Raw genomic sequence first — 16137 nt, forward strand, 5'->3', positions numbered from 1 at the left:
TCGCATTTCAGCCCCATCGAAATGCGGCCGCCGTGGCCGGGATTCGATAGCGCGACCTCGTGCTTACCAGCCCAACACCATAGCCATTAAGCAACCACGCGGACACATAGCAAGAAGTCAAAATCTTCACACTGGTCCTATCGTAAACCGATTGCGAGCATCGTGTGGCGCAATAGCAGGACTGTCGTGTGACTGAAGATGGAAAATAAAAAGACAATTCCTACAGTAAGGCGACATTGCGCTGTGTATATGTTCCAGGTTAAAGGGACACTAAAGGCAAATATTAAGTCGAGCTAAGGTGATAAATTATGGTTCGGGAATATCTAAGGCGTCAATATTATCGCGAACAGAGCCTTGAGAAATTGGGATAAATACCGGACATGATTAGAGACAAGTGTAGTTGCCCGATGACGAAAGCACTCCTCAGTTAAGTTCTGTCACTAGTACTCAACCACTCGTTGCACAAAATGTCCTTGCATTGTATTACAAGACGAAATAAAATCCTGCTTGTCCTGTTCTATTTCACTGTTCAAAAAAAAAAAAGCTCATTGACATAACACTGACAACGACGCGGGAAGTCGAAAGGTTTCGTTATCTCGACTCCGTGCCACCCACACTTTCGCGTTTCATTAGTTGTCGCGTAGTGCTGAGCTGGTTTTTGCCGGATCGCGATACGCGCACAAACTGCAAGTAGCATAGAGTTCAGCTTCCATGTGACGTCGCGGAATGCCCGAACGGTCTACGCCACTTGAAGCAGCTGCAGCGGCGAATCCGCCGATCTGTCTTGGCTCGGTACCGCCGTCTGTCGGGCTCCGTTTTACTCCCCGACGGCAGGAAAGGGTTGCGATGGCGTATGCAACGTCACCACTACCCGGGCCCGGTGGCGGGAGGCTAATTTCGAAACGGGTATTCAGGCCCTTCAGATGCAATTTTCTGGTAAAGAGTTTTCTTGGCACGAAACAGGCGTTGCGAGGTTTATATAATGATGTTTAAACAGACCACGTCGACTTATCTGCCTTTAGTGTCCCTTTAAGAAAAATGCATTTGAGTGAGCACAATCGCGCATGCATGGTTGCCCGACTTTTTAATCACAGCGGATGAAAGCAGCGAAAAAATAGGCAAAGTAATGCGGCACACGCAACCATTTACCAAGAACAGTGCTCCTATTTTCGTTATGAAGCAACGCAGAGGTAAGGTTATTACAGGTTGAGAACAATGAAAGTAATTCGTAATAAATCAAGTGTGGGTTCTTATATCGAGATTAGCATAATAGCTGTAGCATGTTCAAATTCAAACACTTCTCACAGCAAACGCATTCATATGCTTTCGAAGAGCAATGGAGACCAACATAGCGTACATAAAAAAAATTACGGGGGAAACTCCGGTAAGCTTAACTCCAACACAAAAAATACAAGTAAAGCGGACATTTTCTGATGAAGATTTCTTTGAGCGTGCTCGTGCCCGTCACTTGTCTGGACGTGTTCGCACACGAGTTGGCATAATGGGAGTGCATGCAGCCCCTTCGCAGCAGCTGTTTGACAATGGCTCACGCGATGCATTTTAATCACGAAATTGCACAAGTGTTCGTAATCTGAACTACAGTCAGCAGGCAACGACAGTACAGCCGCCTGAAGGGTGCCATGGCACTTCAGTATGAGTACCGATCTTGCAGAGTACGCGATAGTTGTGGACACATATGAAACTACGGCGAAGTATACGCGGTGAACAAGCGACGACAGCAGGTAGCACTGTCCGATAAACAAACGACAGGTAATACATAAGTTGCACCATGTAGATCCATAACAGCATTTGATGAGTCAAGGACACCAAAAAAATTGAAAAGCGAGCCCGGTGACACTTACCACCAACCAGTCTTAAAGAAGAACGTCATTGTCTGCATGAGCAAATCAGGAAATTTCCGTTGGTGAGAATAACCACCCTCCCCTTTCCCATTCATTGACATTGTGTCCTTTTGTGGTGGCATGTTATTCTTTTCGAGTCAGTGATGAGCGACGTGGAAGAACCGAAAATGTGTGAAGACCGTTTCTGGCACGAGAAAGACGCCTGAACAAAACCGCTGAATGCTGAAACGAGCACAGAGATCAACCCAAGGACCAAAGCCAAAGAAACCAGCGGTTCGACCAACCCAAAAGCGGATGTCCATAGACGATAATAAACCATCAAACCAGGAATCTCTCAACAGGAATATACCGGGAAAAGTGAAGCAACTGTGACGCTGGAAACGCTACCAACATATGAAAAATTCGAAGTGCGCCAGCTAGCCGCTGAGCCCGTATCATGCGTTCTCGATCGAAAAAGAAATGGAGCACGGAGTAGGCGACACGTGTACGCAGGCAGGCAGGCAGGCAGGCAGGCAGGCATTATTATTTGTTTTGAACACATATACACATATATACAGTTAACAGGAAAGGGAAGGCGAGGAGCAGGCTGGCAACTGCCACCGGAAGGGGCACAACGCCTGCAGGCAGGCAGGCAGGCACACACACACACACACACACACACACACACACACACACACACACACACACACACACACACACACACACACACACACACTACTATAAAAGTGCACAATGCCAATGAATGTCCATTACTCTCGCCACCAAAAATTTACAGATCGGCTCATGAAAACATTGACGTCCCTTATTAAGGACTAAGTAGTGTCCACGTAACCAGACCTTTTTCTTATTGTTCTGCTTCGTATTAACCCGATTCCCGCAAGCGCCGTCATTCGCAGAGCATCGTACCCCTCTTCCAAAGCGGAAAAGCTTGCTACGCTAAACTTCCTAAATATGCCTGTGCAAAAGGCAACAACTGCAGGAGCACATCCGATGGACAGTCGCGGCACGGTGACGACACGCAGTCCTTCAGAGCATGAAAACGCCGTCCACACAGTGCAGGACACCGCCATGACAGACGCGCGACGCGTTCACGATTATGAGGAAGCTTGCTTGTTGTATAGAGGACGCGGCAGGACGCCCTTGCTGAAGATGGTTGCTCGTGAGGCAAGGCCAGGGATGTTCTGGTAAATGAGCGTGCTGGAACATTTCTCTTGCACCACAAGCGACAGCGAACACTGGGAACCTGAAACGACACAAGCCCTGTTTGTTGGTCATTCGAAAACACGTAGGTACAGTACAGACGTGTACACGCGATATTTACCGGAATTAAGTGCAAGGGCGCCAGGCTAAGTCCGATCTGCCAGCAAGACCCGTCCGCGAGAGAACGTAGAAGCAATAGCAGTCGCTCATGGAATGGCTGATGCTGGTGCCCGAAGTAAACTCTGAGTGCAGAACAGAGAGTCGATGTGCAGGGTACCCACCGCAGTCGAAAACGGGAGCGCCGCATCTGTAACGACACAGTGCCCATTTGTTAATCTCTGGAGGACAGTTCTAATACGAGTCCCGTGTAAACGAAACTTACCAGTAGTAGTGCAGGGCATGGAGACAAGTCCAGTCTACCAGCAGGACGCCACTGGCGACCCAATGTAGAAGCAGTAGTGGTCGCTCCTGTAACAGGTGACGCTCGTGGCCGAAGTAATCTTGTGGCGCTGACCGTAGAGTAGTGCAGGGGCACGCTGGGTGAGCTTGCGGACCGCAGTTGAAAACTGAAATGCAGAACCTGTAGCGGCACAGTGCTTATTTGTTAAACACTGGAGGACAGTCCTAATACGAGTCCCGTGTAAACGAAACTTACCAGTAGTAGTGCAGGGTGTGGAGACAAGTCCACTCTACCAGCAGGACGCCCCTGGCGAGCCAATGCAGAAGCAGTAGTGATCACTCCTAGTGCAGCTGATGCTCGTGGCAGACGTAATCTTTTGTCGCGCTGACCGTAGAGTAGTGCAGGGGCACGCTGGGTAGGCTTGAGGACCGCAGTTGAAAACGGCAATGCAGAACCTGTAGCGGCACAGTGCTTATTTGTTAAACACTGGAGGACAGTCCTAATACGAGTCCCGTGTAAACGAAACTTACCAGTAGTAGTGCAGGGCGTGGAGACAAGCTCAGTCTACCAGCAGGACGCCACTGGCGACCCAATGTAGAAGCAGTAGTGATCACTCCTAGTGCAGCTGATGCTCGTGGCAGACGTAATCTTTTGTCGCGCTGACCGTAGAGTAGTGCAGGGGCACGCTGGGTAGGCTTGAGGACCGCAGTTGAAAACGGCAATGCAGAACCTGTAGCGGCACAGTGCTTATTTGTTAAACACTGGAGGACAGAGTCCTAATACGAGTCCTGTGTAAACGAAACTTACAAGTAGTAGTGCAGGGCATGGAGACAAGTCCAGTCTACCAGCAGGACGCCACTGGCGACCCAATGTAGAAGCAGTAGTGGTCGCTCCTGTAACAGGTGACGCTCGTGGCCGAAGTAATCTTGTGGCGCTGACCGTAGAGTAGTGCAGGGGCACGCTGGGTAAGCTTGCGGACCGCAGTTGAAAACTGAAATGCAGAACCTGTAGCGCCACAGTGCTTATTTGTTAAACACTGGAGGACAGTCCTAATACGAGTCCCGTGTAAACGAAACTTACCAGTAGTAGTGCAGGGTGTGGAGACAAGTCCACTCTACCAGAAAGACGCCCCTGGCGAGCCAATGCAGAAGCAGTAGTGATCACTCCTAGTGCAGCTGATGCTCGTGGCAGACGTAATCTTTTGTCGCGCTGACCGTAGAGTAGTGCAGGGGCACGCTGGGTAGGCTTGAGGACCGCAGTTGAAAACGGCAATGCAGAACCTGTAGCGGCACAGTGCTTATTTGTTAAACACTGGAGGACAGTCCTAATACGAGTCCCGTGTAAACGAAACTTACCAGTAGTAGTGCAGGGCGTGGAGACAAGCTCAGTCTACCAGCAGGACGCCACTGGCGACCCAATGTAGAAGCAGTAGTGGTCGCTCCTGTAACAGGTGACGCTCGTCGCCGAAGTAATCTTTTGGGACGCAGGCCGTTGAGTCGATGTGCAGGAGCGTGCTAGATACCCACCGCAATCGAAAACGGGAGTGCAGAACCTGTAACGACACCGTGCTTATTTGGGAAACACTGGTGGAGGTAGGGGACAGAGGTGGCCGTCCATAATGGCCTAGCGATTTCCACATTGTTCATCGCGTTCCCACCACATCTAATGACAAGAAAATTATCACCGCTTGTTTCCATTAAAGAACTAAGAAAGCCGACTGTTAGTAAAGCGCGCGAAGGCAAACATTGTCTTATCGACATTAGATTTTGCGGCTCTTCCAACAGTTCAGAACCGAGCCATCACGCTTTTCTAATGCCTCTCCCTTACTGCACGAGAATAACATCCTTACTATTTCTGGGCTCACTAAATACAACCTAGGTATTTCTTCCTAAAGAGTTCTACGTAATGAGCTACCATCGATCACATTTTCACCACCTAACCTGACAATTCATAGTAACACTAGATTCACGTTGAATAACGAGTTTCACCAACAATCCGCACTAACTACGGTAAACAAACGGTGGAATTCTTCCATGTTAGTATGGAACACTTCCTCTCATTATGAAAAGCAAAAGATCTGTACACTAATTCAAAAAGGAACACGCATTTATTATTGACAGACTAATGAAAAAACTTACTGTAACCATTTTCTGTCCGTTCTTTTTTCTTTTGTTTTTGTAGATAAACTACCGGGATTTTATTCCCATACCATTCTTGCTACCGTGAGATAAACTAAACCTTGTTATTTGCAATGAATTCTGTATTTTGGCTTTGTTCATGTTCATTTCCTGTTGCTTGTATACTACATTATATGCTACTGTTTGAGATCTCAACTATCGTAACTTTTCTTGTACAGAAGGTCCCGATACAGTCTGGCTATGGGACCTCCTCGTGCATACTAAATACTTGTAATGTATCCCAACTTGTAACAATTCTGATTTAGACAGCCGTAGTGCGAGTGCCAAGCAAACGACATTTACCAGTAGTGGTGCAGGGCGATGAGACAGCCAGTCTTCCAACACGGCCGCCACTAACGAGGGAATGTAGAAGCAGTAGTAGTCGCTCCTGTAACAGGTGATGCTCGTGGCGGAAGTGATCTTTTGGAGCGCAGACCGTAGAGTAGTGCAGGGGCACGCTGGATACGCTTTGGGGCCGCAGTTGGAAACAGGATTGCAGAACCTGCAGAACCTGTAACGACACAGTGCGTATTAAACAGCCGTAAACGAGACACAGGACACAGCCGTAATACGAGTCCCGTGAGTTTTCACGTGATTCACTGTAAATATTTGTTTCTTTTTTTCATGGCCTTGCTCTACCCCGTTGACGTAAAATCTCGTCTTACCGCAAATAAACGATCACTCATTCACTTCAATGCTCGTAGCCTTCGTAAGAACATGGATGTAATTATAACTTCATTGCCTCACTTCACCATGTCTTCACTTTGATCTGTATCGGAGACCTTGCTTTCCGATTCCGAGAACAACATGAGCGGTTTTCCATCTTATCAACCCGAGTATTGTCATCGTCCAACTTAGTCATGGAGGCGCCGCCATTTTTGTTTCACAAGCGGTCACCCAGGCTCGCAGACTTGATCTGGCACTTAACGTGAATCATTGCGAGTCAGTGTGGATAGAAGTCGACCGGTCATTCCTTCAGAATAAGCACTTGATCCTTGGTTGCATTTATCGCTCACCGTCATCTTCCCTTAACGATTTCTTGCTTTCTCTTGATGCAGTGTTGTCCAAGCTAGCTTTTGAAAATAAGGATGTGGTGATTGTAGGTGATGTTAATATTAACTTACTTGACACTGAAGCTACCTCGTACACAACTTAGATTGTTTTGCTGGATTCGGTTTTGAATCACTCATTGACTGCCCAACTAGAGTAGCCTCTCGTGGGAGCAGTACGCTAATTGATCACGTGTTATCTAACATATCACCATCGCCTTGCTCCGGGGTTATTAATACTAACATAACCGATTCAGTTTCCTGTTTTTCTTACATTTAACAATGAAATACATGAGAGCGATAATAGCTGCTTCACTTCCGTATTTAGTGCAGATACCTTTATTGAAGCCATCAGTGAAACTTATTGGTCGCCAAGTAATTCTATGTCTGATCCCGAAGAAGCACTAAACAAATTCTGTACTTTATTTTTATTGACCGTTTCGACTGATACGCGCACTATAAAATGTGGGAAGAAGTATAAATATCCGCGCAACCCATGGATGACGGACGGTCTTCTAGAAAGTTGAAGAAGGAAAACATGTACAAGAAAACTAAACGTCAGCCCTTTAATACTGGACTAGCTAGACGCTATAGTAGGTACTGTAAATTACTGAATGTTACTTAAACCGGCGAAAAAGAAAAGGTACTACGAAAATAAATTTGATCAGAATAAGGATAACCCCAAAAAGCATTGGCAGTTATTGAACTCTTCTTAAAAAAATCGTCTGTTAATGCCTCTATAACCAAAATAAATTACAATAGTCTCGCTCTTTCTGAGCCCAACGAAATTGCTAATGCTTCTTCGGACTACTTTTCTTCTGTTTACACTAATAACATACATATGCGCAGTTGCATAATACTTTGAGCCGTACGACACAATCAATCTTGTTACCAGCTACACCAAATGAAGTGTGCTCCACGATCGCCAACTTTAAAACACAGGGCCTGGCTTAGACAATATTTGTGTCAGGCATTTAAAACTGGTTGCGCATTTAGTTTGCGACACGCTCTAATATTATCAACCTTATGTTTAAAGAAGGTGCATTCCCTTCATTTTTAAAGAATGCCAAGATTATTCCTGTTTTTAAAAAAGGCGACAAACACGCAGTTAATTACCGATCAATTGCAATTCTTTCCTGCCTTAGTAAACTCATTGAGAAATTATTTGTTAAACGTCTTGACAACTACTTAACAAAGTTTAACTGGCTAAAGAACAATCAATTTGGCTTCCGCCCTGGAAGTTCCACGAATCTAGCTGTTCTATCTCCGACTACATAAAAAAATTATTGATTATTACTTCGCGCGTATAATAACCGGCCTATTAATAATTTGTTCCAGTTTAACATACTCGTCTTACTTCACAAGTTGCTTCACAATAACCTTACGTTTCCGTTCATTGCAGTCGACCTTTTGCAGATGAAAAATATGACCAGATTTGCGACTAACAACAATTTCTCCTTACACATGGTTCATACCAATTACGGCAAAAAACATCTTCCTTCGCTGCATTTTCTCTTTGGAATGAATTGCCATCAACCATAAAATCCTGTACTTCTCTTGCAATGTTTAAATTAAAAAATTAAATTGTGGGGTTTTACGTGCCAAAACCACTTTCTGATTATGAGGCACGCCGTAGTGGAAATTTTGACCACCTGGGGTTCTTTAACGTGCACCTAAATGCAATTACACGGGTGTTTTCGCAATTCGCCTCCATCGAAGTGCGGCCGCCATGGCCGGGATTCGATCCCGCGACCTCGTGCTCAGCAGCCCAGCACCATAGCTACTGAGCAACCACGGCGGGTTACTCTTGCAATGTTTAAAAATCACCTTAAGCATCATCACCTGCGATAACTTGACTACGATCTGGCGGTGTACCTTTGACTTATCTCACATGTCATTTCTTGTATTACATCCATGCTTTTTTTCCGACTTTCTTTTATAACGTGAGTTTTCGTGTTTGATTGTAAATGACATGTCTAATGATGTATTTGATCTGTAGATGTTTATAATAACGCTAATTTGCTGACTATTGATATCACCATCAATGTCATTAACCGAGGGTCCTACAACAGTTCTCTCACTTTGGGACCCTCGTCTGTATATTTGTCATATAAATACTTCTTTTTTGGAACCAATAAATCTGGAATCTAAACGACACTTACCATTAGTAGTGCTAGGCGAGGAGACAAGTCCTGTCTACCAGCAGGGCTCCACTGGCGAGGGAATGTAGAAGTAGTAGTCGCTTCTATAACAGGTGATGCTCGTGGCTGAAGCAATCTTTTGGAGCGCAGACCGTAGAGTAGTGCAGGGGCACGCTGGATACCTTTGAGGACCGCAGTTGGAAACAGGATTGCAAAACCTGCAACGACACAGTGCGTATTTGTTAAACAGTGGAGGACACAGCCGTAATACGAGTCCCGTTCAAACGACACTTACCAGTAGTAGTGCAGGGCGAGGAGAGAAGTCCAGTCTACCAGCAGGACGCCACTGGCAAGGGAATGTAGAAGCAGTAGTGGTCGCTGCTGGAACAGGTGATGCTCGTAGCCGAAGTAATATTTCGAAGCGCAGACCGTAGTGTAGTGCAGGGTCACGCTGGGTACGCTTGAGGACCGCAGTTGACAACAGGATTGCAGAACCTGTAGCGGCACAATGCTTATTTGTTAAACATTGGAGTACAGAGTCTTAATACGAGTCCCGTGTAAACGACACTTACCAGTAGTGGAGGTGAGGATGAAAGCCCAGTAGGAAGACGAAACGAAGATACAATGGAAAACCGAAAATGCCCGACTGGATCGTGCCTGACCCATGTGGTGTAAACGAAAGGCTAAACTCGCCATGGTTCTTGACGCCGCAGAAGCTGGCGACTTCCATTTTGAACTTTTTGATGGTGGAATATACTGGCTTAGCTCCTCAGAAAGAAACGATGCATGAAGTGGACTATGTGGTCACAAGGACTGTACAGAAGGATACAGCAAGTTAACGTGGAAATCGACGAAGTAGCAATCGGAAGACGATCTCGAAGACAAACGAATTCAGTACCGAGATAAAAATACGGCTGTTCAATGCGAGATGTTTCACGCTTGGAATGGAAGAACGAGCGTGCTCGGAAGAATCTGAACAATAACTACCATATCACGCCATGAAGCAATTCGAAAAGACCAACTAGCAAGAAAATTAAGCGTAGTATTTGACGCATCGTGATTAAGATCAGGAATGTTCTGAATTATTATCTTCAGACAGGAGGAAATTTGAATGCAGATGTACCAACATTGTTAATGAATTGTCGAGGAAATTCTTGTGATGGCAGCAAACGTAAATGAGTTTGCGTTGATGAAGTTATGCTTGGAACATCATAAGAAAACAGACAGAAGGCGTGTACATAGAAGCGAAAAATTTCACCGAGCTGCAATGAATATTTTCAAAGGGACATCAAACGGTGATGAAATGAGAATTTATATGCGCATCAAGGTGCCGTTCTCACGTGATCAAGCCAAGCCAGTGTTCTAGGAATGAACTGGGACACGGCCGACGGTATTCTGCTATCATATCGATACGAAGACTCGAGTGAAATGCCAACGAAGGGAAGACTACTTCAAAGCCAGGGCAAAAATATTCGGTTGGTTGGAATTTCTAACGTCCTGCACTGTAACAGCTAATATCGGTATTCAATGACGGGAAAAACAGGAATCTTGGGACAACCTTCTCCCAGACGAACGTAATTGATCTATGGAGAAATATACCTTAGAAGATAAAGGACTGAATGCCTCAAGAGCGCATCGACAACAAGAAAACGGAATGTAAGCACCGACACTTATCGGATGCAAGCGCGGTGGTGTATTCAAGTGCAGCATTCATGGTACTGTTATATCAGAGTGGAGACACTGCTGGTCCTGGCAAAGAAAAGTAGCTCTAATGAACACCGTCGTCAGTCTCGCAAATTAGAACCTGCAAGCAACAGTAAAGTACTGGACCACTTGTACAATCGTGCTGCATTGGAGAAAAAATGCGTAAAGCACCCGTTGAACACAGAGAAGAAAAAAAGACTTATTCAGTAGAACAATGGGGATACGTCAATAGTAGTGAAAAATCGAGCAGGTATAACCAGGAGTGAACGCAGAAAAGATGTCGTAGTGAACAATTTTGTAGAGATCCCAGTTGCTGCAGGCAAAATAGCCGTTACAAAATGCCGGATAATAATGAAAGGAAAGGAGATGATTCTCGTGTCAGATATACGTCGAAAAGGATCTCAAGACAAGGCACTGAAGTTGACAAGTTCGGCAGTTACTTGAATATTTGGAGAGGAACAACGTGAATGTTTCGTTCCGTGAATATTAGATGACAAGTTCTACGGTCCACTAAAAGCAGAAGAAATAAATACCGACGAAACCTGTCTGATTTGGCTAGAACAAAGTGTGTATATTGAAAAATTGCAGAAATTCAGCAAGCAAGCGAATGTGCAGACAGTAGGCGAACACCAGGTATATTAAGATAAAGACCCAATGAGACTTCAAGGGCGCTTTCGGTAGGGCCCGTATCACAAGACGAGCAGCACCCCATCCCATGTAAATGGAATAGTTCGTTGACTATTAGTGCGACGCATTTATGAACAAACTTCACGGTGGAGTACGCGGTACACTGTCGCGTATACGTGAAAGATAATACGACAGTGCGTTGTGTGGCGAAGATACAATTCCAGATCGTCGTAAGAGCAAGTACTTCCTCTTGAGGGGGAGTAACGAAGACCACATTGTCTGAAATATCTGGTCTGTTTCAGCGGTGCGCTGGGAGCAACTACAAAAAAAGTAAGGAGACATAGCCATACGTTGTGTACCAGCTTTCACATTTGCCGTGACAAGAGGTGTACATTGCGAAACTGTTGGAGACGCTTCACATCTGTTTTCTGTATTATTTTCGGCGTTTCTCAGCTCTAACATAAAGGTGCTCAGCAACAATGCAAGACTTTCAGGAGAACGAATAAGGTATTCAATGCGGTCACAGTCACATCACGTCGATAACAACTGAACAATTTATGACCTATCACAAAGTAGAAATTTCTTCCACAAAACACCTTGTGGGGGAGGTTTCTGTGAAAGGCTCATCAGTAGTTTTCAAGTCTACTACGGAAAGCGATCGGTGGATGTGTACTGCATAATGGAGAACTATATACCCGAGTATGCGAAGTAGGTGGTATCACAAAACAATCGTTCACACAAGTTCACGATGGACTTGGAGAACCTATTCCTCTAACTTCTGCGGAGCCGATGGGCGGAACCAGAAAACTGGGAGGAAACATTGAATAGGACGGCAACCTTCGACAAAAGTGAAGACTACGTGGAGTTACCAAAGCATTGTGAAAAATGTGGCACTCCGAGTAGACGAAATAAATTACGGGTGAGGAAATGAAATCAGCTAAGAAATATAACCAGGAACGGAAGAAATTCAACGTCGTCTTACTGGGAGAGCGACATACAAAAGCCTTTTGAAAACTTTGTGGCGAAGTTTTCCGAAGCATAAACCTAACCTCGAAGGTCTGCGTAATACATTTGACAGCAAATTTCATCAGAAGCCCACAAAGTTTGTGTACTTGCGGAACCGGCAAGGTGTAGCAACAGGATTAAGACAAGGAGCACTGAGAGAACACTTACCATAGCCGTCAGAGGAAAACACGGCTTCATTCAAAAGCAGACGTTCGGAACCTTAAATGCCACAGGGCTTATCCGTCACACGAGAAAACAACCGTAGTTCCATTGGAGTGTATAGATATTACTTGTCAGAAGTAGTGCAGGGAGTTTAACGAATCTGCGTCTCCCAGCTGAAAGCCACCAGCGAGAAAAATGCAGGCGTAACACGCCCGGAGACTAGATGTGCAGAACCGCCCGCTGGATATGCTTGTCAATAGCCGCAATGGAAAGCACACGGTAGGAACGAATGAAGGAAAAGTGGAGAAGGAAGGCAGGGAGGTTAACCAGATTAGCTTAATCGGTTTGCTACCCTACACATGGGAGCGGGATGGGGGGGATGGAAGATGGGGAGAAGAGAGAGAGCACATAACACGGCACACACATACTTAGTCTGTCACTCTTGCGCGGTACGTGACATCCCTGTCACAGCCGCTTGTCCAAGCCCGTCTCCTTCATAAACCGAAGTAATCCCTTCGTCACCTTCAGCTGCGATGTCTTCTGTCGGCGATATGTGAAAATAGTTGCAACAACAATAGTCTATTCTCAAGGTGCGCTAGAACGGACGCCAGCGACTGTCTCTGAATATTATATTGAGGACAGTCGCCCAGAATGTGTTCCAGCGTCTCCTCGCCAAGACAGGCATAGCAGAGAGCATTGGCCATTCCAATTCGAAACGAGTAAGATTTCGTGAAGGCCACCAACAGCCATAAGCGATAAAGCAGGGTGGCCTCACTTCGGCGGAGCCCAGTTGGCATACAGTGATGCATCAAAGATAGCAGGTCGTGTTGACGATTGCTCCGGTTGGTTTGGCTGCTTGGTGTGCACCATAGAGAGCGTGATCTCGGTGCAAGCACTCGAAGTCTGCTGGCTGCGTCGGACCGTGAAGGTGGTATGGCCTCTTCCTGTGTGTTCAAGAGCTGTCCGAGCGGCTTTATCGGCGTCATTTCGTATGACGCCGCAGTGACTTGGCAGCCACTGAAACGCCACGTGCTGTCCTTTCTCATGTGATGTATGGAGTAGGCATCTAATATCAAGCACGAGCTGTTCGAATGGCCCGCGACGCAGGGCTGGTAGCACAGATTGTAGGGCTGCCTTTGAGTCACTGAAAATTGACCATTGTGGAGATTGTTCCCGATTGACGAAACAAAGTGCAGCGCGAAAAGCAGTTAGTTCCGCTGATGATGTCGTTGGGTTGTCAGTCCTAAAGCTGATGGTAATACCTCTTGCTGGGACGACCACAGCACCGGAAGAACATTGGATGTGTGTGGAACCATCAGTATAAATATGTGTACTGTCCGCGTACCTCTCGTGCAGAAGAAGCAGAGACAGTTGTTTCAGCACAGGCGACGACAGCTCAGACTTTTTCCCGATTCCTGGTACGCTGAGATGGACTGTGGGGCTGACAAGACACCAAGGGGGTATCGATGGTTTAGATGCAGAGGTGAAGCCCGAGGGAAGTTTGTCTTTGTACTTGACGATAGTTTTAGAGAAGGATGATTGGTGCCTGTCTGAAGGTAGTGTTGCAAGGTGGTGATAGGGGGCACGTGCAAAATGTCTGATGTGCGTTCTCAGGGCTTCCACCGTGATGCCAGTTTCCATTGGATGGTCCCGAGCAATCGCAATAGCCTCTGTTGACGTGTATCTGGGCAAACCAAGGCAAACTGAGTGCTTGAGCTTGTGCTGCCTGCAGAACACGAATATGTCTTGAAGGTGTTGTTCACTACAGGTATAGACTATATGTTAAAGAACCGAGAAAGAGCTCTGTAGAGTTATCATTGCGTCAACTGACATCCCCCACGTCTTTCCTGTCAAGTAGTTAAACAACTGGGAGGTTGCTGTCAGGCGCCGTTTCATGGAAGCCACGTGCGGGCTCCAACAGAGGTCTCGGTCGATAATTACGCCAAGAAATCTGGGCTCCGCCATAGGAAATGGTCCGCCCATTGATTGAGGTGACAAGGCGTCATTGGGTTGCGAGTAAATGCCACTAGGGCGCATTTTTCTGGTGATATGCTGAGACCTTGTTCACAAAAGTAGCTCGCTGTCAAAGTAGCCGCTCTTTGAAGCCGTGCACGTATCTGAGGACGTGTGACTGCCGAAGTCCAGACACAGATGTCTGCGTATATTGAAATGTTGGTGGTAGTTGGCAAATATTAAGCAAGCCCAATAAAAGCGAGGTTGAATAGCGTCGGGCTGAGAGCACCGCCTTGAGGAACGCCCCTGCTGGTATAGCGTCGCGCCGTTGGGCCATCGTCAGTTAACACATGATCTTGCAGATAAGTAACTTGCAATCCACAAAAATACTCGACCAACTAGGTCAACCGTCACAAGAGCGTCGAGAATGGCCTGATGTAATACGTTATCGTATGCCCCTTTCACATCTAAAAATAAAGTTGCAGATAAACGTTTTCGGGACCTTTCGTGCTGGACATATGAAACGAGATCAACTACATTGTCGCGGGAAGAGCGGTCATGTCGGAAACCAGCCATGGAATTCGGATAAATTTGTATTCAAGGTACTATTCCAGGCGGTCAAGGATAATCCGTTCCCTTATCTTTCCTACACAGCTGGCCAACGCTATTCGGCGGTAAGAGGTGAGCTGTAGCGGGGATTTGACCTGCTTCAAGATTGGCACCATGCGGCTGACTTTCCATTCGTCAGGAACATTTCCCTCTTGCCATGAGGTGTTGTAGAGAATGCTATCCGTGCGGATTCTCCGAGATAGCACAAGGCTCCGTAGGATATACCATCTGGACCCGCAGATGATGAGCGCCTGCAGAGAGCTAGTGCCGCCTCGAGCTCCTCCATTGTAAAAGGAAGGTCCATGCGGCAATCAGGGGAATGGGGGACGTCATCTCGGGCTGGAGGATCTATACGTGTCGCTTGGTCTGCCATCCGCGCACAAAAGTCTTCTGCGACATCGATGTCTTGCCGCCCTTGGAAAAGCGCGAGCGCCTTGAATGGAAAACGCTGCTACGGAAGGTAACGCAGATCTTGCACCCTTTTCCAAATGTGAGACAGTGGCTTGCGGGGGTCGAGTGTCTGGCAAAACGTTGCCCAACATTCCGACGCTAATCTATCCATTCGACGCTGAATCTTCTTTTGAATCCTCCTGGCTGCCCTAAGGTCATAGATTGATTTTGTACGCAGATATCGACGTTCCGCGCGGCGACGAAGTGCTCGAAGTCGCTCTAATTCTATGTCTAAGTCGTTTCACGTGTAAGAGATCGTCAGCGTGCGAGTGGGGTTTTGCATCGTATTTTTAATTGTTTGCTCTGACCCAGAGGGTAGGCCCTCGCGGCAGGCATATCTTCCATATCAGATTTGAAGTTGACCCATTGAATCGTCCGAATGGTATTCCGTGGGCCACATCTAGATGACAAGCCTTTGATGTTCAGATAGGTGGGAATGTGATCACTCCCATGTGTCTCAATATCTGGAAACCACTTCATACATCTGGCGAGAGAGTTGGAGACGAAAGCAAGGTCGATGCAGCTGCCGTATGTCACGCCTCGAAGAAAGGTGGGGTTACCATCGTTGAAGAGAGTAAGGCCATAGTTGTAGGCGATGCTTGCTAATCTTCGTCCTCTTGCATTTGTCTTTGTACTTCCCCGTGCTGGATGGTGTGCATTGAAATCTCCTATGATGACCCATGGGGTGGGACAAACACTCAAGATATCCGCTAATCTTTTAGTATGGAAATTGCTGGAAGGCGATATATACACGCCTATGAGAGTAAACAAGAGTGTTTTTAACTGCGATGCATATAT

At 46.5% G+C, this 16137-nt stretch overlaps 1 protein-coding gene across 5 annotated transcripts in view; it reads right to left on the minus strand.

Moving 5' to 3' along the window:
- Positions 1–2487: 2487 nt before the first annotated feature.
- LOC142588274 (uncharacterized) overlaps positions 2488–16137 on the minus strand; it is a 57804-nt gene continuing 44154 nt past the window's right edge. For 3 of the 5 annotated variants that reach the window (XR_012829699.1, XR_012829698.1, XM_075699847.1), the window contains 7 exons: positions 4543–4742; positions 4270–4467; positions 3993–4192; positions 3718–3917; positions 3445–3642; positions 3184–3369; positions 2488–3105 (listed from right to left, as the gene is read on the minus strand). Coding sequence is in view for 3 of the 5 variants with exons in the window: in XM_075699847.1 (XP_075555962.1) it covers positions 4079–4192; positions 4270–4467; positions 4543–4742 (512 nt within the window). In the remaining 2 variants the exon portion in view is untranslated. Of the gene's footprint in view, positions 3106–3183; positions 3370–3444; positions 3643–3717; positions 3918–3992; positions 4193–4269; positions 4468–4542; positions 4743–4817; positions 5015–5942; positions 6151–8850; positions 9048–9124; positions 9325–9401; positions 11436–16137 lie in introns of those variants that run through there. The other 2 variants (XM_075699848.1, XM_075699849.1) reach the window with 2 other exon arrangements.

This window comes from Dermacentor variabilis, chromosome 7 (assembly GCF_050947875.1).
Source record: "Dermacentor variabilis isolate Ectoservices chromosome 7, ASM5094787v1, whole genome shotgun sequence".
Lineage (NCBI taxonomy): Eukaryota > Metazoa > Arthropoda > Arachnida > Ixodida > Ixodidae > Dermacentor > Dermacentor variabilis.